This window comes from Mustela nigripes, chromosome X (assembly GCF_022355385.1).
Source record: "Mustela nigripes isolate SB6536 chromosome X, MUSNIG.SB6536, whole genome shotgun sequence".
In the NCBI taxonomy this organism is placed as follows: domain Eukaryota; kingdom Metazoa; phylum Chordata; class Mammalia; order Carnivora; family Mustelidae; genus Mustela; species Mustela nigripes.
The window spans coordinates 15,298,601-15,326,439 of record NC_081575.1 but is presented as its reverse complement, the minus strand read 5'-3'; the positions used below and the strand labels follow the sequence as shown (position 1 = coordinate 15,326,439).

Genomic DNA, 27,839 nt, shown 5'->3' with positions numbered 1-27,839 from the left:
GGTGGAATGCATCTCATTTTGTAATTATGCATTCGATGTCTGTCTTTCCGTCTGGGCCAACTTGTCTTCCCAGTGCTGTACTGTCAGTGCATGTGTGCGCGTACGCGTGTGTGTGCGACACAAGGTCTGGCACATATAGGCCCTCAGTGGAGTTTGTTGGAAGGATAGGCACATAAATCAATCTGTGAGGTTTCAGCAAGGCTGCATAACTCAGGCAAGCGTCAATATTGCAGCTGGCGGACATGGCTTTAATCGATAGGAAAAGCCTGGCGTCGGGAGAGGAAAAGTGTGCTCACGTACTTAGAAATTGTTTGTTCTGAATCTCAGCCGGGTGAATTTCTGACTTTTTGAACACAGGTTTACACAATGAAAGAACATATCACATGTCGGAGGCTTCATGGATTGGTCCTCATGTTGAGTTTTATCTTTCTCTCAGGTAAGAAAATGGATTCTTACGATTTCTTTCAATGTCTCATATACAGTAGCTTACAGAAATAGACCATTTGAGAAGTTGTGGGGTTGCCTCTCAATGGCTTCCTTGTGATCAATATGGCTGTAGGACAGGTTGAAACTTCAGTAAATGAATCCATTCACTCAGGATTGTGTAAGACTGATCGAAAATTGGCCTCAAGTGGACAGTAGTTTGGACTATTGTCTTTGACATTTCTTTCTTTCTTTCTTCCTTCCTTCCTTTCTTTTTTCTCTCTCTTTTTCTTTTTTCTTCCTTTCTCTCTCTCTTTCTTTCTTTCCTTCATTCTTTTTTTCTTTTCTTTTCTTTTTTTAAGTAGGCTCAACACCCAACATGGGGTTTGAACTCACAACCCTGAGATCAAGAGTTGCATGCTCTACTGAATGAGCCGCCTGTCTCTGTCCTTGACATTTTTTTTTATAAGATTTTATTTATTTATTTGTCAGAGACCAAGAAAGAGAGCATGCACAAGCAGGGGGAGCAGTAGGCAGAGGGAGAGGGAGAAGCAGGCTCCCTGCTGAGCAGGGAACCAATGTGGGGCTTGATCCCAGGACTCTGGAATCATAACCTGAGCTGAAGGCAGATGCTTAACAGACTGAGCCCCCCAGGTATCCCTGTCCTTGACATTTCTTTTTTTTTTTTTTTAAGATTTTATTTCTTTATTTGACAGAGAGAGATCACAAGTAGGCAGAGAGGCAGACAGAGAGAGAGGGAAGCAGGATCTCTGCTGAACAGAGAGCCTGATGCGGGGCTCCATCCCAGGACCCGGGGGCCATGACCAGAGCTGAAGGCAGAGGCTTTAACCCACTGAGCCACCCAGGTGCCCCATGTCCTTGACATTTCTTTTTTTTCTTTTTTCTTAAAGATTTTATTTATTTATTTGACAGAGAGTGATCACAAGTAGGCAGAGAGGCAGGCAGAGAGAGAGGGGGAAGCAGGCTCCCCGCTGAGCAGAGAGCCCGAGGCGGAGCTCGATCCCAGGACCCTGGGATCATGACCAGAGCCAAAGGCAGAGGCCCAATCCACTGAGCCACTCAGGCACCCCTGTCCTTGACATTTCTTAGTGCAACTCTGAAATGCCATTTGGTAGCTAATGCACACCCAGTAGAAGCTTTGAGTTCTCTCTTGGGCTGTTTTTCCTCATACAAATGTTTTATTTATTTATTTCAGATTTTGTTTATTTATTAGAGAGAGAGAGAGTGCAAGCACGAGGGCAGGGAGGGGCAGAGGGAGCGGGACAAGCAGACCGCTTGCTGAGCAAGGAGACTGACTCACCCCAGGACCCTGGGATCATGACCAGAGCTGAAGGCAGACGCTTAACCAACTGAGCCACTCAGGCGTCCCAAGCTTTGGACTCTTGATTTCAGCTCAGGTCATGATCTCAGGGTCAAGAGCTAGAGCCCCAGGTCAGGCTCTGCACTCAGCAGGGAGTCTGCTTGTCCCTCTCCTTCTCCTTCTATCCCTCCCCCATTTGCAAGTATGTGCGCGCGCACTCTCTCTCCTCTCTCTCTCTCTGAAATAAACAAACAAATCTTTAAAAAAATTAATGCTCCCTAGAGCATGATGATACCATTTTTAAAAAGATTTTATTTATTTATTTGACAGACAGAGATCACATGTAGGCAGAGGCAGAGAGAGAGGGAGAAGCAGGCTCCCTGCTGAGCAAAGAGCCGGATGTGGGGCTCGATCCCAGGACCCTGAGATCATGACCTGAGCCAAAGGCAGAGGCTTAACCCACTGAGCCACCCAGGCGCCCCACCATTTTTCTTTTTTTAAGATATATATCTTATATTTTTAAAAGATGTATTTATTTATTTTGAAAGAGAGAGTGTGGGTCAGGGGAGGGCCGAGGGAGAAGGAGAGTCTCAAGCCGACTCTGCTCTGAGCAGGGAGCCGGTGGCAGGGCTTGATCCCATAACCCTGAGATCATGACCTGAGCCAAATCAAGAGTCAGATGCTCAACCTACCGTGCCATCCACGTGCCCCTAAGACATATATTTTAAGTGCAACAATTTTTTGAATTGTTTTGTTTGGTCACTATTCTTTTCTTTTCTTGTATTTTACTTTATTTTATTATGAGATCATCTTTCTGTCCTTTATTTGTACATGGCAACAAGCATAGACTAGAGATGGGGAAACCAAAGTATACCAAAAGCTGGTCACCAATTCACAGGGACAAACAGGCTTGCTTAGGCTCTGTGACAGGAATGGAGGTAGATTCTATCTCTGTGTCTATTCTGCAGTGACTAGATGATTAAGACAGTTCAACTTTAGTAGCTCATAATTTAGAGACTTAAGGAAAAGGTTGCCTTGAAAAATTGCAATCTTGTCGATATTAAGTAAATTCAGTTGATAACATTGTTCATTTAGCACATCAGTCTTTAGCTAAAAGGTCATACATGTCAGTGAGTGACAATTCCTGATGAAATAGACCTGTGGTTTAATTTGAATAGTCCTCACATTGAGAGCTAATCTTCTGGAAAAATACCAAATCATCATCACCATCAACAACAAACACTGACTGCCTTCTTGCTGTGTGCAGGGCCTGATGGGAAACCACATTTCTCATAATAAAGCTTGAAATGGGACCTATGGGGCACAGTGGCAACTCTGTCACCTGGCCTTGACTACCTGCTAAGATGTTGATTTATCTTTTCCCCTGTCTGTTTCCTCAAAGGCAAGAAACTATTTTTGCCATTTCTTTATCCAGAACATCCAGCACAGGTCTTGACATGCAGGTTAGACATTCAGTACTTATTTGCTGATTTAATAGATTTGTTTTATTTAATAAATCGATGCAATTTGAAGTCGGACAACTTTGAACACCTGTACGGTGGTAGTATATAAGACACAGACTCTAAATGGGTTATTATTTTTTTAAAAGATTTTATTTATTTATTTGACAGATAGAGATCACAAGTAGGCAGAGAGGCAGGCAGAGAGAGAGAGAGAGAGAGAGAGAGAGAGAGAGAGAGGAGGAAGCAGGCTCCCTGCTGAGCAGAAAGCCCGATGTGGGGCTTGATCCCAGGACCCTGGGATCATGGCCTGAGCTGAAGGCAGAGGCTTTAACCCACTGAGCCACCCAGGCGCGCCCCGGGTTGTTTTTTTTGTTTTGTTTTGTTTTGTTTTTTGAGGGCTCATGGGGCATGAAATAGAGGGATCCAGGAAGAGGGCGATCTGGAAGTCTTTAGTATAGTCATGAAAGAAAAAGTGGGAGTGTGTCATACTGGAAAATTAGAATGAGTTTGAGAGCAATATCATTGGTCGATGGAAATTATGATAGATATGCAGATCTGAACCCTGAAGAGATCACTTTAAAACATTCATAAGGTTTTGCAGGCTAAGTCTCAAAACCATAAATCAAGACAATGACTTTTCTAGGTTATCAAAGAATTAATTCTAATTGTTCTTCAATTGGTAAGAAACTCATCATTTTCTTCCCTGGGGAGTGGAGTGGGGGGTGGTGCGGGGAAGATCCTGTCCTTGAAACAATGGCATCACTAAGGTTCAGTCTCCTTCAGTCTCCAGATAAGTCACCAGCTTCCCAACTGTGAGGGTGATTGTGAGATAGAGGGCCAGGGTCAACACTAGACCAGGCAGAGGGTGACTCAGATGCTCTAACTGGATGGAGCCAGAGTGTGGAGCAAAACCATGTTCTTGGAAGAATACCCAGGGTCAAGAAGAAGAAATGAACCCTGTCATAAAGTCTAAGGGTTGAGAGCAGAGCGAGCAAGAAGGGATGAAGGCCAGGTCAGGAGCTGAACAGGTGCAGAATGGAGCAGGAGATAAGGAATGAAGCTGCAACAGCCTCCTCACTGGTCTCCCTGCCTCCACTCTTGTTCTGCTCTAGCCCATTCTCAACATGGCGTCCAGAACAATCCTTTCCTGTGTCAACTTAGATCATGTCACCCTTCTACTCAAAACCTGCCAATACGTTTCCATGACAATTAGAACACAATCCAAACTCTTTCATAAGACCTAAAAAGCACTGCATGATCTGGTCTCCCACTGCTTCTTGGGTCTCATTTCCTCCCATACTTCCACTCTCACTCCACTCCAGACACACCGGCTGCCTTCCTATTCCTTGAACATTCCAAGCACAACTCTACTTCGAGGCCTTTACATATGCTATTGCCCATGTCTGGGTGAATCTTATTCCACACCTTTGTAACCCTAGTTGTTTTTAGTCTCCTAGAAATAAGTAAAAAAGACTTTTCCCTCAAGGAGGTCTTCCTTAACTATCGTATCTACTATAGGTATTCCCATCACCTCATCCCTGTCCCTCCCATTAGCTAACTCATCAGCCTATTAATTTCCTTCAGAGGGCTTTTCACAGTTGGTAATCCTTTAAAAAAAAGATTTTATTTTTAAATAATCTCTAAACCCAACATGGAGCCTGAACTCACAACACTGAGATCCACAGTCTCATACTCCACCAACTGGGCCAGCCAGGTGTCCCACAAGTTGTAATTCTTATATTTGTTTATCAACTACCTCTCTCTTTGGAATTTAAGCTGACTAGGGCCAAGGACCTGGTGTGAACGTGAGTTCACTCTATCACTGTCCTCTAGCACTGACACATAGTTGGTGCTCAGTGACCATCATGGTTGAGTAAATGAATTTTCCAGGGTGCTTCTGGTTTTATGAGTAAGGACATCCATTTTGTTAGGTGAGACATAGGCTTTGGGTGCAAAATTGGAAGGAAAATCACATTACCTATGTGGGGGTAATTTTCTGCTTCTTATTCTGAGAAGAACGCCTGGCAGGCCACATATGTGGTCAGCAACCTGGGTCCTGGTGGAGGGGATGTGTTGGATAAGTCAGTGACTATTGACTGGTGACAGAAATGAGGCTCAAGGGGCACCTGCGTGGCTCAGTGGGTTAAGTCTCTGCCTTCGGCTCAGGTCATGATCTCAGGGTCCTAGGATCAAGCCCCACATAGGGCTTACTGCTCGGCAGGGAGCCTGCTTCCCCCCACCCCCCGCCCCGCCTGCTTCTCTGCTTCTTTGTGATCTCTCTCTCTCTCTCTCTCTCTCTGTCAAATACATAAATAAATAAAATCTTAAAAAAAAAAAAAAGAAATGAGGCTCAAAGTTGGATGTTTTTATAGTTGGCAGATCTGGTTTACCATATTAGCTGGTTACTCACAAGACCAGTGGGAAGCATAGACAGTGGGCGGCAGGCATAACTCCAGTTCTCTGTGGCTGTTCACATGATGACCACGGTGTTGTGGGTAATGGAGCTGCCCAGTATCAGGCATCTATCCCTTATATTAACTCAGACAGCCATGGGTCTGCTAGACTGGGACCAGGTCTACAAAATTTTTTAAAGCTCCTGACCATTCATTTGAAAGGGTTTGTGATACTAAGAGCCAAAAGACTCCCTGTGCAAGTATAGGTTTTGTAAACTATGGAAATGAGCGTCTGCCCACTATCCCCTCACTTTTTAAAAGATTTTATTTGAGAGAGAGAGAGAGAGAGAGCACGAGCAAACACAAATAGGGGGAGGGGCAGAGGGAGAAGCAGACTCTCCACTCAGTAGGGAGCCCAACACAGGGCTTGAACCCAGGACCCTGAGATCATGACCTGAGCTGAAATCCAGAGTCAGACACTTAACCAACTGAGATATCCCAGGTGCCCCTGCCCACTCCCATTTTATGAGTGACTAGTGACATTTCCCAGTTGAGGTAGGCTTGGTGTACCCTTGGCAGAATCCCCATCCCCAGAGTGGCCAGATTCTTGACAGTATCCATGCAGCCAATGCCTCTGATGAGTCCTTTCCCTAAAATTTGCTCTCTCTTATCTCCCTCTTCTGAAAGGAAGTATCTCCAGGTGATTAGTCGGGCCTTGAGCCTTATTCAGTAAGATGAGTTGAATTGCATCCCCCCAAATTCACATGTTGAAGTCCTTTCCCTCAGCCCCTCAGAAGGTAATCACAGTTGGAAGTAGGGTCATTACAACTGTAATTAGTCAAGCAAAGAAAGGTCATACTGGAATATGACGGCCCCTAATCGGACATGACTGGTGTCCTTATAAAGGGGGAAAATGTGGACATAGACACACGTACCGGGAGAGGGCCAGGCGGAGATACAGGCAGAGACTGGGGAGATACAACAGTAGGTCTCAGAACACCAAATATTGCTAGTGAACTAGAAACTAGGAGAGAGGCGTGGAACAGATCTTCCCTCCAGAACTCTTAGAAGGAAAAGACCCTGCCGAGACTTTGACCTCAGCTTGTAGGCTCCAGAACTGTGGGACAACAAATGGCTGTGGTTTAACCCCACCGGCCTATGGTACTTCGTTATAGCACCTAAACAACACATGCATCACTGCTCAGTCAGACTCTCTGAGTAAAACAGAGGAAAGCAGGTCACCTCACGGGGGAGAAACTGTGACCGGGTCATGCCTCCAGTATCTGACCACGATGAGCTTTGTCTGTCCACTCCTCCTGAGATGGTTCAGGGCAATGCACTGTAACATCTCCGTCCCCTACCCTCTGAAACACTTTAACATCGTGAGGAGACACTCGGACAAGAGAGGACAGAGAAGGAAATACAGAATATATCTGAAGATTATTATTCAGTGCTGTCTTCAGAAAATTCAGGGACTTTCCTGGTTTTAAAAAAAGAATCCCTTGGATTGCCTCTCTCTTGAGGTTCTAAACCTTTTACTCACTGACTTTTAAAATGACTGTATTTATTACTTTCGGGGTCTGATAGGAAGAGGGAGCTTTCCCCAGAAATTTTCTGGAAAGTTCTTGGGCAAGGCGCAAGTTCAGGTTGCAGTCCAGAACTTCTCATTCTATGCCAAATGCTTCACCCACTTCCCTGATACCTTTGCACGAGGAACCGTCCTAGAGTCCAACTCAGTGCCCTAAAAGCAGGGCAAACCATTTATTCAGAAAATAACTATAAAGGACCCACTATGTGCCAATCGTTTTGCTGGGCACTGGAAACTGACACTAGGGGGCCAAGACTCAGGTTAGGCCCCCGCCGTGAAGAATCAGAGAACATGAAAGTTGAAGGATTCTGGGAAAAAACACTGTTTAATGCTTCACGAATTCAGGTCTGCTTAAAAATTGTGTAAACACTGCATCACCAGGCAAAGCAGCTTGGGAACCTCACAAAAGGCAAAATAAAATTACATATTGAGTAACAATTGTGGCAAGAGTTTTATTTTCTTTTCCCCAGGCTCTGCCAGAGATAGGCCTGGAGCACAATGTTTTGCTATATCACTCTGCTAGAGAGTTAAAAAGCGGTAGCTGGCAGACACAGCCATCACAAGAAAAGAAATCTGCAGACCAAGATCCCTTATGAATATAGATGCAAAATTCTGTTTTAAAAAGGATTTAAAAAAATTTTTACATAATCTCTACATTCAACGTGGGACTTGAACCCAGAACCCTGAGATCTAGAGTCACGTGCTCCACAGATTGAGCCAGTCAGGTGTACCTCCCCCATCCCTTTTTTAAAAAAGTAAACTATATGCTCAATGTGAGGCTTAAGCTCACAAACCTGACATTTAGAGTTGCATGCTCTACTGATTAAGCCAGTCAGCTTCCCCTAGGTGCAAATTTTTTAAAAAATATTTTTTAAAATTTAAATTCAATTAGCCAACATAGAGTACATTATTAGTTTCAGAGGTAGAGTTCAGTAATTCATCAGTTGCATATCACACCCAGTTAGATGCAAAAATTCTTTTTTTAAAAAAAGATTTTATTTATTAGAGAGAGAGCACAAGCAGGGGGGAGCAGGAGAAGGAGAAGCAGTCTCCCCACTGTGCAGGGAGCCTGATGCAGGGCTCCATACCAGGACTCCAGGATCATGACCTGAGCCGAAGGCAGACACTTAACCACTGAGCCACCTAGGCACCCATAGATGCAAAAATTCTTAACAGGGGTGCCTGGGTGGCTCAGTCAATTAATTGTCTGCTTTCTGCTCTGGTCATGATCCCAAGGTCCTGGGATCAAGCCCTGCATCTGGTTCCCTGCTCCACAGGGAGTCTGTTTCTCCCTCTGCCTCTTCCCCACCTCCCCTGGCTCATGCTCTCTCTCTCGTTCTCTCTCTCTCTCAAATAAAATAAAAATAAAATCTTAAAAAAAATTCTTAACGAAGTATAGCAGACTGAATCCAGCAATATATTTAGAGGATTATATAACCTGACCAAGTGGAATTTATCCGACAAATGAATGCAAAGGTGGTTCAACATGTAAAAATTGATCAATTAATGTACTAAATCACATTTGCAAACTTAAGGGGGGGTAAACATATGATCATTTTAACTGATACAGGAAAACAGTATGACAAAACCCAACACCCTTTCATGATAAAAATGTAATGTAATAAGAGCATCAATGTAATAAGAGCATCGATGGGGCGCCTGGGTGGCTCAGTGGGTTAAAGCCTCTGCCTTCAGCTCAGGTCGCGATCTCAGGGTCCTGGGATTGAGCCCTGCATCTGGCTCTCTGCTCAGCGGGGAGCCTGCTTCCCCCTCTCTCTGTCTCTGCTTGCCTCTCTGCCTACTTGTGATCTGTCTGTCAAATAAAGAAATAAAAAATCTTAAAAAACGAGCATCTGTGAAAAACCCACAGTAACCATTATACTTCATGGTGAAAAACTGAAAGCTTTCCCCTATGATCAGATTGCCCAGGTTCCCCACTTGTATTCAACATTACACTGGAAGATCTAGCCAGAGCATTTGGGCACGAAATAGATATAAAAGTCATCCAAATGGGAAAGAAAAAATAGTACTATGTCTATTTGTAGATGATATGATTTTACAAATAGAACATCCTAAAGAATCCACAAAAAATATATTTAAGTTAATAAACACATTCAGCAAAGCTGCAAGATATAAGATCAACACAAAAAAATCAGTGGTATTTCTATGTGCCGGCAATGAACAATCTGAAATAAAGTTTAAGAAAACAATTTTATTTACAATAGCATCTAAAAGAGTAAAATATCTAGGAATAAATTTAACCAAGTAGTTGAAAGACTTCTACACTCAAATTACAAACATTGCTGAAAGAAATTAAAAAAGACCTAAGTAAATGGAAAAGATCCCATGTTCACGGAGTTAATAAAAGATAACAAGATATAATATTAATATGTCAATATTCCCCCAAAGAGATTCAATGCAAGCCATATCAAAATCCAATGTCTTTTTTTTCTTTAAAGATTTTATTTATTTGTTTGATAGACAGAGATCACAAGTAGGCAGAGAGGCGGGGGGGAAGCAGGCTCTCTGCTGAGCAGAGATCCTGATGCTGGGCTCCATCCCAGGACCCTGAGATTATGACCTGAGCCAAAGGCAGAGGCTTAACCCACTGAGTCACCCAGGTGCCCCTGGCTTTTTTTTTTTTAACAGATATGTAAAAGCTGATTGTGCAATTCATATGGAATCGCAAGGGACCCTGAATAGCCAAAACGATCTTGAAAAAGAACAAAGTTGGAGAAACCATACATCTAGATTTCAATGCTAACTGCAAAGCTATGGTAATCAAAACTGTGTTATTGGCATAGGGACAGATACAGATTAATGGAACAGAATTGAGAGTCCAGGAAGAAAACCATGCATATACATATGGTCAATTAATTTTCCATAAGGGTGCCAAGAACATTCAATGGGGAAAAATAATCTCTTCAACAAATGGTGCTGGCCCAGCTGGATGTGTAAATACATATCCATGTACACATGTATACATGTGTATACACATAAACACATAAAAAGAATGAAGTTGGACTCTTGTCTTCACACCATGTACAAAAATTAACTCAAAATGGATGAAATTCCTAAATGTAAGAACTACCACTATAGATATTAGAAGAAAGCACAGACATGGGCTCGGATTTGGCCTTGGATGACCTTTGGGCTTGGATGACCTTGGATTTGGCAAAGGAGTCTTAGAACTGACACCAAAAGAATGAGCAGCAAAAGAAAAAAAACAGATCATTGGATTTCATCAAGATTAAAGATGTGTGTATCACAGGACACCATCAAGACAGTGAAGAGACAGCCTAGAGAAGGGGAGAAAGTATCTTCAGGTTACATATCTCATAAGGTTCTAGTATCTAGAATATATAAAGAGTGCTTACAACTCAACAACAAAAACAGGAACAGCCCAATTTAAAAAGGGGTAAAGGATTTGAATAGACATTTCTCCAAAGAAGATATGCAGATAGTCAACAAGCACATGAAAAGATGCTCAATGTCATTAGTCATTAGGGAAATGCAAATCAAAACCATGATGAAATACCACTCTGCACCCTCTGCAATGGTTATAATACTAATTAAAAAAATGGAAAACAACAAGTGCTGGTGAAGAGGTAGAGAAATTAGAACCCTTATAAACTGGTGGTGAGAATGTTGAATGGCTGCTGTGGAAAACAGTGTCTGTTATGCATAAAAGTTAAACATAAAATTACTAAATGACCCATCCTAGATATATAGCCCAAAGAAATGAATGCATGTTCAAATTGAACAAATATCATGGATGTCCACAACAACACTGTTCATAGTAACTAAAAGGTGAGGAAAAACCATTAATGTGTCCATTAACAGATTAATCAGTAAATAAAATGTAGCATATACATACAATGGAATATCATTCAGCCATTAAAAATGATGTACTGGGGTGTCTGCCTGATTCAATGGGTAGAGCGTGCGACTGGATTTCAGGGTTGTGGGTTTGAGCCCCATGTTGGGTAGAGAGATGGCTTAAAAAGAAGGTCTTAAAAAAATAACGATCTACTGGTGCATGCTAAAACATGGATGAATTTGGAAACATTATGCGAAGTGAAAGAAACTAGAAACAAAAAGTCACTTGTATGTTTCCATTTATATGAAGATAGTCAAATCCATACAGACAGAAAAGTAGATTAGTGGTTGCCAGTGGGAGGGAGGGGGGAAAGGGCCATGACTGCTTAATGGATCTGGGGTTTCCTTTTGGGATAATGAAAATGTTCTGGAACTAGATCATATGATGGTCAGATACCATCATGAATGTTCTAAATGCCAATGAGTTGCACACCTTAAAATGAGTAAAATGGCGAATTTTGTATTATGTGAAACAGTACAAATAAAATGGTGCCTGGGACTCCAAGGGCTGTAACATAGCCATTTGTAGAGGCTTGTGATAAGGTTTTCCAAACATGGAAAAACATTTCTGTCACCTTGTTAAGTGAGAAAAGCAGGGCACCAAACTTTCCGTGCAATGTGATCTTGGCCACGTAGAAACAAACAAAACCTGTACCCGGAAGAAAAGAAACGCCAAAGGAAATTTACCAAAATGTTGTCTCTGGGTGGTGGGACTCCAGCTGACTTTGTTCTCATCTTTTTACTTTTCTAATGTTTGCCATGTTTTCTTTTAAGAAAGCATGTACAGTATCACTTTTATAATGGGCAAAACACCTTTTTTTGAAAGCACGGACAACAATAAATGTAATTTAAAATAAAAGGAAACAGGATAGAGGCAAGGAGACACAGAGGAGCCAAATGAAGAGAGAACACGCTTCAGGGGAGCAATCATGCAATTTGGACTTGAAAATTGCCAGGAAACAGATGGCAGTGTCCAAGCAGACATCTGCAATGGATAGTTAAATCATATGCAAAGACACAAGTGGCCTTTGAAGCAGGCCCTGGAGAGGCCCAGCAGAGAAAGCTGCTTGCCTGGCCAAACAGAAGGGCAAAGCCTTTGCCCCCACCTCGTTGCAAACTGGCCTCCTCTGAGCCCTTGCTGGGAGCCCGGGTCGGGGGTGGGGTGGGGTGGGGGGCGCTACAGCAGCAGGGCTCCGTGCAGATGTGCTTGGCTGTGTAAGGGTACAAAAGAGGTTATGGGAGAAAAAAGAGACTTCTAATCATGACAGTGGCAAACATAGCAGCTGACGTTTACCTGGGGCTTCACAGCTGATAAACATTTCACATACATAACATAAATGGCAGTTACATTACTGCATTATCCTTCGTGATGGCCCTGCCAGGAAACTAATTAGTATTCCGATCTTAACCATGGAAGAAGGAGACACAGAGAAATGACGTGGGTTTGGTGCACACTCGCATAGCGCTCACTATGTGCCGCTGTCCTCAAAGCTTTCTCGTGCATTAATTGTCCATGTTGATGCAGCTAGTAAGGGACAAAACTGGGACTCAAAGGTGCGTTTTGGGATTCCACTACACTACGCCTCTGCTGATATCTAAGTAGGACTTAGCTCTGCCCACAGAATCTCAAGTATGGCCCCAAGTGGTTCTGTCCATCCACCCATCTGTCCATCCATCTTTATTTTTCTGATTTTATTTTTTTAAAGATTTTATTTATTTCTTAGAAAGAGAGAGAGAGAGATCATAAGTAGGCAGAGAGGCAGGCAGAAAGAGGAGGAAGCAAGCTCCCTGCCGAGCAGAGAGCCCAACTCGGGGCTCGATCCCAGGACCCTGGGATCATGACCTGAGCTGAAAGCAGAGGCTCAACCCACTGAGCCACTCAGGTGCCCCTATTTTTCTGATTTTTAAATTTGACATATGATTGCATAAAAAGTACAAAAATTACTGAAATAAATAGCATAGAAAGCATAAGTCCCCCTAAATCTCACACCTGAAGATATTCACTCCTTTTTAAAAAAGATTTTATTTATTAATTTGTCAAAGACAGAAGGAGATAGAGTGCACACGTTGGGGGAATGGCAGTCAGAGAGAGAAGCAGGCTCCTTGCTTGGCAAGGAGCCCAGTGTAAGACTCGATCCCATGACCCTGGGATCATGACCTGAGCCGAAGGCAGACACTTAACTGACTGAGCCACCCAGGCACCCCTAAAGATACTCATTCTTAACTGCTCGATGTGTGTTCTTCCAGATTTTTTCTATGCTATGCTAATGCACACATTTTCCTCTTATTTTAAAAAGTAGGATAATACTGTATCTACACTTATGCAATCCGCATTTCATGGAGTACGAAGCCTTGGAAATCTCTCCATGACTGTATAGATCTACCAGATTTGTTTTAATTCTCCATTATATAGAGGTAACAATTGCTTTAGCTAGTCACTTACGGATAGATGTAAAGGTCTTCTTACTTTTTCTCCATACAAACAATACTGCAATAAATATCTTTGTACATGCATCTTTGTATACACGTATATTTGTCTAGGATAAATGGATATAAATGGAATTGCTGGGTCAAAAGTATATACACAGCCATACATGATGAAAATGTTCATAGATACTGATAGATTGCTCTTCAGATAAAAAGACTACTGGGGTCCCTGGCAGGCTCAGCCAGTGGAGCATGTGATTCTAGATCTCGGGGTTGCAAGTTCCAGTCCTGAGTGGGGTGTAGAGATTACTAAAAAGTAAATAAGTAACCTTTAAAAAAAAGGACTGTATTAATTGGTGCTCCCACCAACAGTGTATTAAAATGACTTGTTTTGACAGATGTTGGCGAGGATGCAGAGGAAGGGGAACCCTCCTCCACTGTTGGTGGGAATGTAAGCTAGTGCAGCCACTCTGGAAAACAGCATGGAAGTTCCTCAAAAAGTTGAAAACAGAGCTACCCTACAACCCAGCATTCACACTACTGGGTATTTACCTTAAAGATACAAATGTAGAAATCTGAAGGGGATGTGCACCCGAATGTTTATAGCAGCAATGTCCACAATAGCCAAACTATGGAAAGAACCTAGATGTCCATCAACAGATGAATGGATAAAGAAGATGTGGTATACACACACACACACACACACACACACACACACACACACAATGGAATACTATGCAGCCATCAAAAGAAATGAAATCTTGTCATTTGCAACAATGGGGATGGAACTAGGTATTATGCTGAGTGAAAGAAGTCAATCAGAGAAAGACAATTGTCATATGATCTCTCTGATCTGAGGAATTTGAGAGGTGGGGGTTGTTTTGGGAGGTAAGGAAGGAAAAAATGAAAGAAGATGGGATCGGGAGGAAGACAAACCTTAGGAGATTCTTAATATCATGAAACAAACAGGGTTGCTAGGGGGTGGGGGAGTAGGGATAGGGTAGCTGGGTTTTGGACACTGGGGAGGGTAGGTGCTGTGGTGAGTGCTGTGAAATGTGTAAGCCTATTCACAGATCTGTTCACAGATCTGTTCCCCTGGGCCAAATAATACATTATAAGTTAAAAAAATATGAAAAAAAATAAATAAAATTACTTGTTTCCTCACAAGCTCGTCATTGCTGGGTATTCTCAGCCTAAAATGCTATCATTTCAAAGCAGTAAAAATAGTATCTCATTGTAGCTTGTGTTTTAAAACTAGGAAGAGGCCATCTTTTTGTATTTCTGATTCAGTAAGTTGCTTGCTTGTGTCCTATGGCAACTGGCTTTGTATTCGTGTATTACAGAGAGGAGAAGCCCTGTAGACAATAGGGGATTGTGGTACATTCTCTTTTAAGGGACAAATAAGCCCTGGAGATTTACACTCACCATAAAACCTGTTCTTAAACATTGTGCTTGACGTCATATTGGAGGGCTGAGCAGAAATACAGTTGGCCAACCATAATCGATATTCGGTTTCTTAGTGATTATCACCTTGTAGGGTTACCTTTTGATTTATTAGCCACATGAAATATGGTAAGATAATATAATCACATAAGCCAGGGACAGAAATAAACGTTTGCTCACCCACCATGGACAGTTCAGAAATAGCTCCCCGGCAGGTGGATGGCAGGGGCTCCCGCACAGGGAGCGGGGTGCGAGCGCACACGCATGCATATGTGCGCGGGGAGGCAAGGCCTTGCTTGCCTTTGAAAGATACTCAGTGCAGGAATGGAGGGAGACAATCGTGTAGAGCTAGAGAATATCTCGAAGCTCGCACCTGGGGCCGTCTCTCCGAAGCAGGAAAGTGGTCACTTCTGGTCAGCCCCTCTATGTGCTGTTTTGGCTGTCACTTTTAGAGTGCTGGTCCCAAGGTCACAGCCCTAATTTAGAGAGAGGTTGGAATTCCATTCTGCCATAAAGACCTTTTCAGTTTGTCTTGGGCTGTGCTGGGACTGGAATTGCGTGGATGTTGAGCTGTTCTCAGCTATTTGCCTCGGGTCCTGGGGTGCAAGCTTTGTCACAGTGATAGTATCATGATTCACCAATAGCTTCCCAGGAAGCAAAGGGCACACTCAATTAAAATTTTTATAGATATTGCCAAATTGCCCACCAAATGTCTGTGGTGATGGGCATGTTCTTTTTTTCTTAAGACTTCATTTATTTATTTGAGAGCGAGGGAGAGCAACAGAGAGTGAGCATGAACAGCGTAAGGAGCAGGGAGAGGATAGCAGACTCCCTGCAGAGCAGCGAGCCCAATGTGGGGCTCGATCCTGGGACTCCAGGACGGCGAGCTGACCCAGGTGATGGCAGACGGCCGTGTTCTTCAAGAATGTTCGAGAGGGCTTTGCAGGCATCATTGCCCTTAATTTTCTTTTCTTTTTTTTTAGACTTTAAAGATTTTTATTTATTTATTTGATAGAGAGAGAGAGATCACAGGTTTTTTTTTAAGACTTTAAAGATTTTTATTTATTTATTTCACAAGTTTTGTTTTTTTTTTTTGTTTTTTTTTTTTTAGACTTTAAAGCCCTTAATTTTCAAACAGTTTTGTATGGTCAGTAGATAAGGCTATTATCTGGCATAGATTATGATGCAAATGGTGGCTTCCTGAGTTGTGTGGCCTGGAATCCCCATTTTACTGAAGCAAAGGTTGAGACATCAGGAGGTTAAGGTCCTTGCTCAAAGTTACGCAGCAGATGAACATCAGACCTGAGATTCCAACTCAGGTTCTTTGACTCCAGAGCCAGTGGTAACTGGGTCCAAGGCCACCTGAAAACTTTTATAAAAAAAGACTTGTTTAGGGGTGCCGGGTGGCTCAGTGGGTTAAAGCCTCTGCCTTCGGTTCAGGTCATGATCCCAGGGTCCTGGGATCAAGCCCCACATCAGGCTCTCTGCTCAGCAAGGAGCCTGCTTGCCCCTCTCTCTCTGCCTGCCTCTCTGCCTACTTATGATCTCTGTATGTCAAATAAATAAATAAAATCTTTTTAAAAACAGATTTGTTTATTTCAGAGACACAGAGAGATAGCAGGGGGAGGGGCAAAGGGAGAGGGAAACCAGCAGATTCCCTGCTGAGTGGGGAGCCTGATGTGGGGCTCAATCCCATGACCCTGAGATCCTGACCTGAGCCGAAATCAAGAGTCCGACATTCATCCAATTGAGCCTCGCAGGCGCCCCCCACCAGGAACCTCTTAAAGATATGCAGGCCTTTTGGTGAGGAGACAGAAGGAAGGAGTCGGGGTACACTCAGGGCAGTGCCATTTCTCCCATTCCTGAGGATAAACAGAAGCCTTGCTGCTTCAGTATTGTCCAACTGGTCATCCTCCAGGCCTCTGTCGGAGCCTTCAGTGAGAAACAGTCTCCAGAGACCAAATAAATCAGGTAATTTGGCTCAGGAAAAGGCATTGGAGAAATAAATTGCTGTTGCACCATGAATATAATAAGCCAGTTAGGTAGATGGAAAGAGCTATCCTTTGATTACACGAGTGAAGGTTAGGTAGATGGAAAGAGCTATCCTTTGATTACACGAATGAAGGTTATGTGCAGCAGATTTTTTAAATCCAAGCTGCCTTTTCCTTGGCCGCCTCTCTGCCAACTTAGCTAAATACTTCTAGCTGCCTCCCCACACTGTCCAGCTGGTGTGTGCTCTGGGAGCACTAATCTGACTTTTCATATTAGCCCAGGCAAAATATAATTACGAAGAGACTCTTCTGCCAGAAAATGTCACATGCCAGTGTCAAATAGAGATGATTTTTATGTATCCACTACTTGGGGTTGGGTTTTTTTTTTTTTTTTTTTTTTTGCAAAATAAAATAAAGTTTTATTGACTCATAATAAATAGCATTGTGTCATCTGGGATTGACTATGTGGCCAAAGAAGATACAATTGAATTTTTGTTATCAAAATTTCATTTGCTTTCTCTTTCCCCTTCCCCAAATTTGGGCAGAGGCACTTTCCCTAAAAGGAAAAAGATTGGATTTTTATGGAAGAGCTGACACGTATGTGAGCCTGGCCAACACGGTTCCTGAACTCAGTCGACTCACAGCATGCATTGACCTGGTGTTCGTGGAGGACAAATTAAGTGATTGGATGGCCTTCTCCTATATTGCTAATAATGCCTTCCTGGGCAGAGAAGCCATAGACCTTGGACTTGGAGGAGACCATCAGCAGCTAATACTATATAACTTGGGCAAGACCTTTTATATCCGTTACTCCCTGACTCCCTTTCAATGGCATACGGTATGCTTGGTGTGGGATGGTGTGAAGGGCAGATTAGAGCTCTTCCTGAATACTGAAAGGATACTGGTAATGAGGGATCAACCACAAAGCCTGACACCTAATGGGACTCTGATTCTAGGACATTTTCTTACGAACCGGAACAGCCAGGTAGGAAGGGCCCTGCCTGGCTTCACTGGCAGCTTGTACTACTTTCAGCTCTGGGACCACATCCTGGAGAATGAGGAGTTTCTGAAGTGCGTGAGTGGAAACATTGTTAGCTGGGAAGAAGATGTTTGGCTCATCAACGAGATCAGCACAACTGTTGACACGAGACTGCGCTGCTGTGAGTAACTTCTGAACTACCCTCCTTGGCAAGGGTTGATCTTCTGCTCGCTAGTCTAAATAATCCACTCTGGGCCAAGGCTCTGTCTTCCTCAGAGGGGCCCAAGGTTGCCAGTTTTTTCATCTGCTTTTTAACGTAGAGCTAAACTATTTTCTTTCTCTTTGTGTTTTGTCTTTTGTTTTGATATCATTTAAAACTTGCAGAAAATTACAACAGGACAAGGAATTTATACAAGTTCTTTACCCAGATTCACCGATTGTTACTTTGTTTCCCCGGATTTTATTATTCTTCCTCTCTCTCTCTTTCCTCCCCCCCCCCACACTTTCTTAATCCTTTAGGAATAAGTTATGGACATAGCGCCTCATTACCCCTAAATAGCTCAGTGTGTATTTCCTTAGAATAAGGACATTCTCTTACTGCTGTACCTTGATATAATATCAGTATTTAATCCATCATTAATATTCAAATTATCCTACTAATTTCTTTTATAGCTATTTTTTCTAGATTTCTCCACTGTTACTATTTCTCCCTCTGAAATTAATAACCAATTTCTGGAAAGGGCCCCTGGGAGGCTCAGTCGGTTAAGGGTCTGACTCTTGGTTTCCGCTCAGGTCATGAGCTCATGGGTCGTGGGATTGGGCTTTGCACTCAGTGGGGAGTCTGCTTGAGGATTCTCTCCCTCTGCCTCCTCTCCCCTCAAATAAATAAATCTTTTTTTAAAAAAACCAATTTAGGGAGAGATATTTGGAGGCTATGTAAAGATCCTGTTCTTCTCAAACTTTTTTTTTTAAAGGACTGATCATTTTTTTTTTAAGATTTTATTTATTTATTTGACAGAGAAAGAGATCACAAGTAGGCAAAGAGGCAGGCAGAGAGAGAGAGGAGGAAGCAGGCTCCCTGTAGAGTAGAGAGCCCGATGCCCGGCTCTATCCCAGGACCCTGGGATCATGACCTAAGCCGAAGGCAGAGGCTTTAACCCACTGAGCCACCCAGGTGCCCCCTTCTCAAACTTTTTTTTAAAAAAGGTTTTATTTATTTGTCAGAGAGAGCGAGCACAAGCATGGGGAACAGCAGGCAAAGGAAGAAGCAGGCTCCCGGCTGAACAAGGAGCCCAGTGAGGGACTCGATCCCAGGAATCTGGGATCATGATCAGAATGAAAGGCAGATGCTCAAGCAACTGAGCCACCCAGGCGCCCCTGTTAACAACCTTTCACCTAGTCGTTTTACATCTATTATAGATGCTTGCCTCAATGGCTTATACAATAGTCACAAAACACTGATTTTTAAAACTCTGTCATTTTTCAATGTTTATTAGGTAGTATTCTATTGCAAGGAAGAATGTTTTCTTCTTCCACATTTACTTTGATATTCCTTCAGTTGTTATATGTCTGTACCAGCATGAACTCATGGATTCTTACCTTATTCAATGGGTTACAATCTGTTGCCATCATTTATTTTGATGTTCAAATTGGCCCAGTTTGGGCCAGTGGGAGTCCTTCCATCTGGCTCTTGTGTCCTTTTGACACGTTCCCATCATTTTTTGAGTACTTCCTTACTTTCAGCACAAGATGTTATAGGCTCATCTTGTACTTTCTCTGCTCAGAGCAAGAATCAACCATTTTTACCAAAGAGTCCTGGTTCCTTTTAGCAAGGAATGGGATTTATAAACCAATTCATTTTTCTTTCATGAGCAATGATTATGTTAGGAACTTTTGGGGATGGCGTTCTTGGAAAGGCTGCTTGGAGCGACACATATATTTTTCTCCTTCTTTCTAATTTCGAAGAGAGAATAAACGATTGGTTTTCTCTGTCCAACCCTGTTCTCCCCTCAAATCCAAACTTTTCCAACCTCGGCGGCAGTGGTCCTGAGCGTGGGTAAAGTCTGTTATAACAGGATCAAGATGAGATTTTTTCCCCCTCACTTCCTGAAATGTGTACTCATTCTCAGGTTTTATTCACGATTCTTGGGGATTGAGGGTCGTGTCGAGGGAATGCGGGTCAGATCCACGCCTAATAAGTTCTCACAGACTTTGGGGATGTATTTCCACCAGCAGTTTGAATTAATGGCAGAGGCACATTCCAGGGGGCTTCTGGGTTTCTTTGAGATGAGACTAAAGCAAAGAAACAGGAAAGCTATTCCTTTGAGTGACTACCTGGAGACATTTGGTTTTTCTCTTTTCTGAAGCCTTGAAAATATAAAAGAGAGCAGTGTTAGCTAGCTCTGATTACAAAATGGAGCTAGGGACTAGTAGGTTAAGCCTGAACAGCTCACCCAGAGCAGTTTAAAGTTACTTAATCTTTGATCTAAAGAACCGGAAGTCTGGCTCTATTAAATCCTTATGCTTAGCAGTGGTCTTTGAAAACCTAATCTGGCCAGTGAATTGCCATGGCCTTTCCTACCACTTTGCTAGTAAATCACAAAATCTAGCTGATGTTGTTAAAGTGCAAAACAGCCCTCATTTACTTTGGTCTTTTGTATCCTCTTTAATGAACATCCTAGCCTCTTGGGCTGATAGGGTTCCGGTAGGCACAATACACCAATACTCCAGCACAACAAAAAGGAAAAGAAAGCACACCCTAAAATGACAACCTGGAAAAGGAGTAGAAAATATTATTTTTACTTTTCAGGTGTCTTCAGATGTTCTTTCTTTCTTTTTTTTTTTTAAAGATTTTATTTATTTATTTGACAGAGAGAAATCACAAGTAGTCGGAGAGGCAGGCAGAGAGAGAGAGAGAGGGAAGCAGGCTCCCCTCTGAGCAGAGAGCCCAAGGCGGAACTCGATCCCAGGACCCTGAGATCATGACCTGAGCTGAAGGCAGCGGCTTAATCCACTGAGCCACCCAGGCGCCCCTAGATGTTCTTTCTAAACCTTAGACCAGGGCTTTCTAACCTGAGGTCCGGAATGGCCTCGATAGTTGGGCAGAGCTCTTGGAAGGCTTGAAAGTGTACTAAAAAGGCAAGATGGATTCCTCTTTCCGAGGACAGAGTCTATAGTTTCCCTCCTATTCAAAAATAACACGGTAATTGCTACTTTTTATGAAGTTCTTTCCACATGCCAGGCATTTTATAGATGAGGAAAGAGAGGCTCAAAGAGGTTAGAAAAAACTGCTTAATGTCACCTATTAAATAAACAGTGGGGCCAGGATTTGAGCAAAAAGTTATCCGGTTGCAAAGCTTGTGCTCTTTTCACTTCTACCTGCTCACCACTGAAGGAGCTGTAACACCATAGAATTTCTTCTACCTCTGCCCTGGCTGTGTGACATCTGGGGGAGAGGGGACACTTACATGAATAAATACGACTGATTACAACACGGCTAGCTCAGCTTTTGCCTAATAAATTGGTATTTATGGTCTACAGAAGGATTATGACCTTTAAGGAATAAATTTTAATGAGCACATTGCTAGGTTACAAATCTCAATAAATCTATTTACCCATAAATTATATATGTATATATTTATATATTCATGAGAACAAGGCTTTTGGGGAACATTTGCTGAAAACCATGAACCCTACCTGGATTTAATAAACAAGTATTCACAAGAGTTGGCGATGTCTCAGGAATATTTAAACAACACAGTAATAAATAATAACAACAGCAAAGTTGCCAGTCATTAGGGATTTAGTTGTGGAGGTGTTTTTAAGCATCTTTTCTTTACTTTTACAAATTACAAATGCAGGAGGCAACCTGGCTGGCTCAGTTGGTGGAGCATGGGACTCTTGAACTCAGGGTTGTAAGTTCAGTGTACACTTTGGGTGTAGAGATGACTTAAAAACAACACCTTTAGAGACGCCTGGCTAGCTCAGGCAAGGGGGCATGTCACTCTTGATCTCAGGGTCATGAGTTCAATCGTCATGTTGGACGTGGAGTCTACTTAAAAGAAAAATATCTTTTTTTTTTAAAGATTTTATTTATTTATTTGACACAGAGAGATCACAAGTAGGCAGAGAGGCAGGCAGAGGGGGAAGGGGAAGCAGGCTCCCTGCTGAGCAGAGAGCCCGATTCGGCCTGGATCCCAGGACCCTGAGATCATGACCTGAGCTGAAGGCAGAGACTTAACCCACTGAGGCACCCAGGTGCCCCGAAAAATATCTTTTTAAAAAATATTTATTTGTTTGAAAGAGAGAGAAAGAGTGTGCACTCATGAGTGGGGGAAGGGGCAGAGGGAACAAGAGAAGGGCAAGCAACGCCCCCCCACGTTGTGTGTGGATCTTAATGAAGGCTCTCAATTCCAGGATCCTGAGATCATGACCTGAGCCAAAGTCAGACTTGGAGCTGACTGAGCCACCTGGGTGCCCCCAAAAAACAAAATCTTTTTTTAAATATTTTATTTATTTATTTGACACAGAGAGAGAGAGAGATCACCCGTAGGCAGAGACAGGCAGAGAAAGGGGGGTAAGCAGGCTCCCTGCTGAGCAGAGAGCCTGATGCCGTGCTCGATCCCAGGACCCTGGGACCATGACCTGAGCCGAAGGCAGAGGCTTAACCCACTGAGCCACCCAGGCACCCCCCAAAAACAAAATCTTAAAAAAAAATCACGAGTGCAATACATTATGGTTATTAATTATATGGAGTTTATTATAAACTCAAACAATACAAAGTGCATGAACTATGAAGTAAAACCTCTCCACAGAGGTGTCTGTTCTTTTAGATTTTTTTAAATGGCTTTATAACAAGTGTTCACCTATGTGTATAGTCCTAAAAAAAAACAAAATAAGGGGCACCTGGGTGGCTCAGTGGGTTAAAACCTCTGTCTTCAGCTCAGGTCATGATCCCAGGGTCCTGGGATAGAGCCCCACATTGGGCTCTCTGCTCAGCAGGGAGCCTGCTTTCCCCTCTCTGTCTCTGCCTGCCTCTCTACCTACTTGTGATCTCTGTTTGTCAAATAAATAAATAAAATCTTTTTTTAAAAAAGCCAATATACAAGATTTTAAAAAAACCAAAATAATATGTACGTATGTACAGAATGTTTTACACTCGATGTATTTTATAACTTAATATTATCATGGGCACATCAGTTCATTTAGATCAACCTCATGCATGTTTAGTGCTGCATATACCCATTTTACAGATGTGCTCTGATTTCTTTAACTCACCACTGACGGGCATTAAAGTTTTTTTTTTTTTTAAGATTTTATTTATTTATTTGACAGAGAGAGATCATAAGCAGGCAGAGAGGCAGGCAGAGAGAGAGGAGGAAGCAGGCTCCCTGCTGAGCAGAGAGCCCAATGCGGGGCTCGATCCCAGGACCCTGGGATCATGACCTGAGCCGAAGGCAGCGGCTTAACCCACTGAGCCACCCAGGCGCCCCTAAAGTTTTTTTTTTTAAATAGGATTTTTTATAGGTTTTTTTTTTATAGTTTTAAATAATGCTGTGACAAATATCTTTGTACATACATCTTAGTATATGTGGGTTTGCTTTTTCATAGGACACGTTTGTAAGAGTAGAATTTCAAGGCAAAAGATAGAAGTTTTACAATTTAAACTGTCACCACTTTTACTAGTTTATTACTTTATTCATTAAAATGGATTTATTTTTAAAGTAAAAGTAGTAGATAGGCTGGTAAAAATTTGAACAATGCACAAAGATAGAAATTAAAAGTAAAAGCCTCCTTTCTCATCAATATTGCCCTTACCCTAAGTCCTCTCCCTAAAAGTGACGATTTTTAACAATTTCTTACTTATCTTTGCAGGAACAACTGAAAACTTGGGTTTACGTGAATATAGTCTTTGTTTTTCTTTTTCAAAGTTAGGATCATCATTATATGCTCATAGTCTTCATCTTCTTTTATCCATTTAGTTATATATTTTGGAGGCACTCCCATATCAGAAAATAAAGAATATAGAGCTGCCTGCTTATTGGGGAGGGGGATGCTGATTAGTACGACAGAGTAGGGATCTCCTATAATTTATTCATTGAGCTCCCTTTGAAGGACTTTTAAGCTGTTTCCAGGTTTTAGCCATGACAAAAGTCTGTCGTATTTTGAAAAGGAATGGATGGTGACAGGAAATTCTTGAAGTGACCATTAGGGACAGATCACAAGCTCAAATTCCTCTCCAAGTATATTTAGCATAATTGCTTCATGTTAGCCCAGACACATGGCCCAACGAAGGATTTGTTCGGACTTGAGGATGTAAGAAGATGAAGAGTCTTCCCAAAGATATGCAGATGAAATGACTCCTAGATACGTACTGGATAAATCACCTTTGGAAAGAATGAAATTACATGAGCTGAGTCCACCCTGGGAAATCCGGACTGTATCAAAACCCAGGGTCCCTGTATCTGTGGAGGTATTGAGTTGCTAAGAGGTATTAATTGATCTCGTGTTCCAGTGACTTTGAATCACTTTATAAATTAACCATTCTTCGAATATGCAGAAATTGATTATATAGTTTATGCACTTTCTAAGACCTTTGTTTGGCCCACTAGGAAGCCCTCTAAGCAATTGTCAGCTCTGATAGGAAAGGTTCCATGGTCGTGGGCTCTATTAGCTAAAAGGCAATTTGGTTTGGCCCTTGTGTATCAATTCTCTGTGCTATCCTTGTTTTTATCACAAAAGATAAGCAAGAGCTGTTTGTAGTTTGCTCGAACCTTCTTATTTGTATTCCCATGCACAGAGTGACGTTCTCCTATAGATTCAGAGATGGAAGCTCTAGCCCTATCTCAGAATTCATTTTTCATGTCCTTGCCTGGAAACTGAACACAGACACCATTTTGAAAAAAAAAAAAAAATAAATATATATATATATATATATATATACATATATATATATATTTTTTCATCATCTTAAAGATACTCATTTCATATTTTTTCTACCCCACAGGCAGATCTGTCTGTGGCGGTTCCTGGTCACTATTATCTCACAAATCTAATAAACACACTCATGATTGAAAGAAAAAAAACAGATGCAATATGTAGGCTAGAAAAACACAAAGATTTAATATGAGGTGATATACCCAAATTACAGGCAGAATTTGGTACCTTAGCAAATGTTCTAGTTAATATTCTCTTGGCAGGTACATCTGCAACAAAATGCCTCATAAATATTCAGCGACTCTATACCTCTGTTCTCCAGCTCCCAATGATTACAATAATACAATTTTGTCTAGAGTGAAGGAGCAAATGGCAATTAAGCCCACAGGCCGCTGTGAATTAGCATGGATTATCCCCACTTTAAACTACAGAGATAGCAAAGCTCATGCAAATCAATTGTGCAAATGATCACTTGTTCATAAACGGGAACAGAATGAATGTGGCAAAACACGTTTGCAAGCCCTTCAACGATGGAGGCCTGACTCCATGGTTTCTGTGGTCCCTCCAGTAGGGATGGACATTCGGTTATCACTCAGCTATGTGCATGACGTGGGTTTTTGCATTTGCCTTTTTTTAATTGTGAGAATTGTAGATTCATATGTGGCTGGAGATCCCTTGTACAATTTGCGCAGTTTCCCCCAAGACTAACATCTCACAAAGTTGTTGGTATAATGACCAGAATATTGATGTTGATACAATTCACTAATCTTATTCAGATTTCCCTAGTTCTACTTGGACTCGTGTGTGTGTGTGTGTGTGTGTGTGTGTGTATTGAGTTCTATATAATTCTATCACCTGTGTCGATTTGTACATCTACCAACATGGTCAAGGTAGTGGACACTTTCAGTATCTCAGGGTCCTCACTTACCTCCCTCACTTACCTCCCTCCTGTCCTTTCTCTCCACCTCCCTCGGCTCTCCACATCCCTAACCCTTGACAACCACTAATCTGTCTGCCGTTTGTAGGAGTCTGTCATTTTCAAAAATGTTAGTAAATGAAATCAGATGGTAGGTAACCTTTTGGCATCGAAATTTTTTCACTCAGCGTCATCCCCCCCTTGAGATCTGCCCAGCTTATATGTATCCATAGTTTATCCTTTTCCATTGTGGAGCAAGCTTCCATGGTATGGATGCACCACAGTGTGCTTAAACATTCACCTGATGAAAGACATTTGGACTGATTCCAGTTTTTGCCTGTAGCCACTCCCTCCCCCTAAAAACACCCACACCCTGTTATGAGTCTCTGTGTATAGGATTTTGTGTAAACACAAATTTTCATTTCTCCAGGATAAATGCCCAGGAGTGCCATTGCTGAGCTGTATGGTAGTTGCCCATTTATTTTTATTTTTTTAAACTTTATGTTTTAGATTTCTAAAGATTTTATTTATTTATTTATTTGACACAGAGACACACCGAGAGAGGGAACACAAGCAGGGGGAGTTGGAGAGGGAGAAGCAGGCTCCCTGCTGAGCAGGGAGCTCAATTCGGGGCTTGATCCCAGGACTCTGGGACCATGACCTGAGCAGAAGGCAGACGCTTAACCGACTGAGTCACCCAGGCACCGCACCCACTTAGTTTTGCACAAAATTTTCAGGCTGTTTTCCAAAGTGGCTGTACCTTCTTAATATTTCCACCAGCAATGGATGAGTGATCCAGTTTCTCCCATCCTTGCCAGCATTTGGTGTTGCCACTACTTTTTGTTTTAGCCATTCTGTTAAGTGTGTAGTGCGGTTTCATTATGGTTTTCATTGGCATCTCCCTGGTACCTAATGACATTGGATGTTCTTTTCTATGATTATTTGCCATTTATACAACCTCTTTAGTGAACTCTTCGTGTCTTTTGCCCATTTTTAAAAAGATTTTATTTATTTATTAGAGAGAGAGAGAGCACAAGCAGGGGGAGTGGAAGAGGGAGAAATAGACTCCCCACTGAGCAGGGAGCCTGTTGTGGGGCTCCATCCCAGGACTCAGTAGCAGGACCTGAGCCGAAGGCAGATGCTTAACCTACTAAGCCACCCAGGTGCTCCACCTACGTTTTTTAAATTTACATTCGTTTTACTGTTGAGTCTTGAGAAGTCTTTATATATTCTAGTCCTTAGTTGGATATATGTTTTGCAAATATTCTCTCCTAGTTTACAGATTGCTCTTAAAAAGCCTTTTCACATGGGCTTTCATTGAGCAAAAGCTTTTAGTTTTGGTGAAGTTGAATTTATCAATTTTTCTTTTGGTGTCAAGTCGAAGAACACTTTGTTTAGTGCTAATTTTGTACCCTCTAACCTCGCTGAACTCACTTCTAAGTTTCAGATTTTTTTTTTAAGATTACTTGGGATTTTCTACATGGACAATCATGTCATCTGCAATGCTTAAAATTTTTTTTTAAATTTTTTATTAAATAAACTCTGCCCTCAATATGGGACTCAAACTCACAATCCTGAGATCAAGAGTTGCATGCTCTACTGACTGAGCCTGCCCAGGGCCATTGCACTGTCTTTTATTTCTTTTTCTTTCCTTACTGGAATGCCTCTGACTTGCAGTACTATGTTGACTAAAAGTGGTTAGAGTGGACATTCTTGCTTTGCTTCCTGTCTTAGAGGGAAGACATTTAGTCTTTCACCATTATGGTTGATTTTATGGGTTTTATTAAAAGAACTATTTATTTATTTATTTGAGAGAGAGAGGGGGGAGAGATCATGTGCACAAGTGAGGGGAGGGGCAGAGGGAGAGGGAGCGAGAACCTCTCAAGCAGATTCCCCGCTGAGTTCAGAGCCTGACGTAGGGCTCAATCCCCCGACCCTGAGATCGTGATGTGAGCCAAAATCAAGAATCAGCCTAGCTGATGGGGCCACCCACGCCCCACCCCGCCCCCCGTTGATGTTAAATGGAGATTTCTTGGTGATGTTCTTTTTTTTTCAAGATTTTATTTATTTATTTGACAGA

At 42.2% G+C, this 27,839-nt stretch overlaps 1 protein-coding gene across 1 annotated transcript in view; it reads left to right on the top strand.

The window, feature by feature from the left end:
* ADGRG4 (adhesion G protein-coupled receptor G4) overlaps positions 1-27,839 on the top strand; it is a 135,406-nt gene that overhangs the window by 32,713 nt on the left and 74,854 nt on the right. Inside the window, 1 exon segment of the mRNA XM_059385975.1 lies at positions 17,474-18,088. Within this exon segment, the coding sequence (XP_059241958.1) occupies positions 17,474-18,088 (615 nt within the window).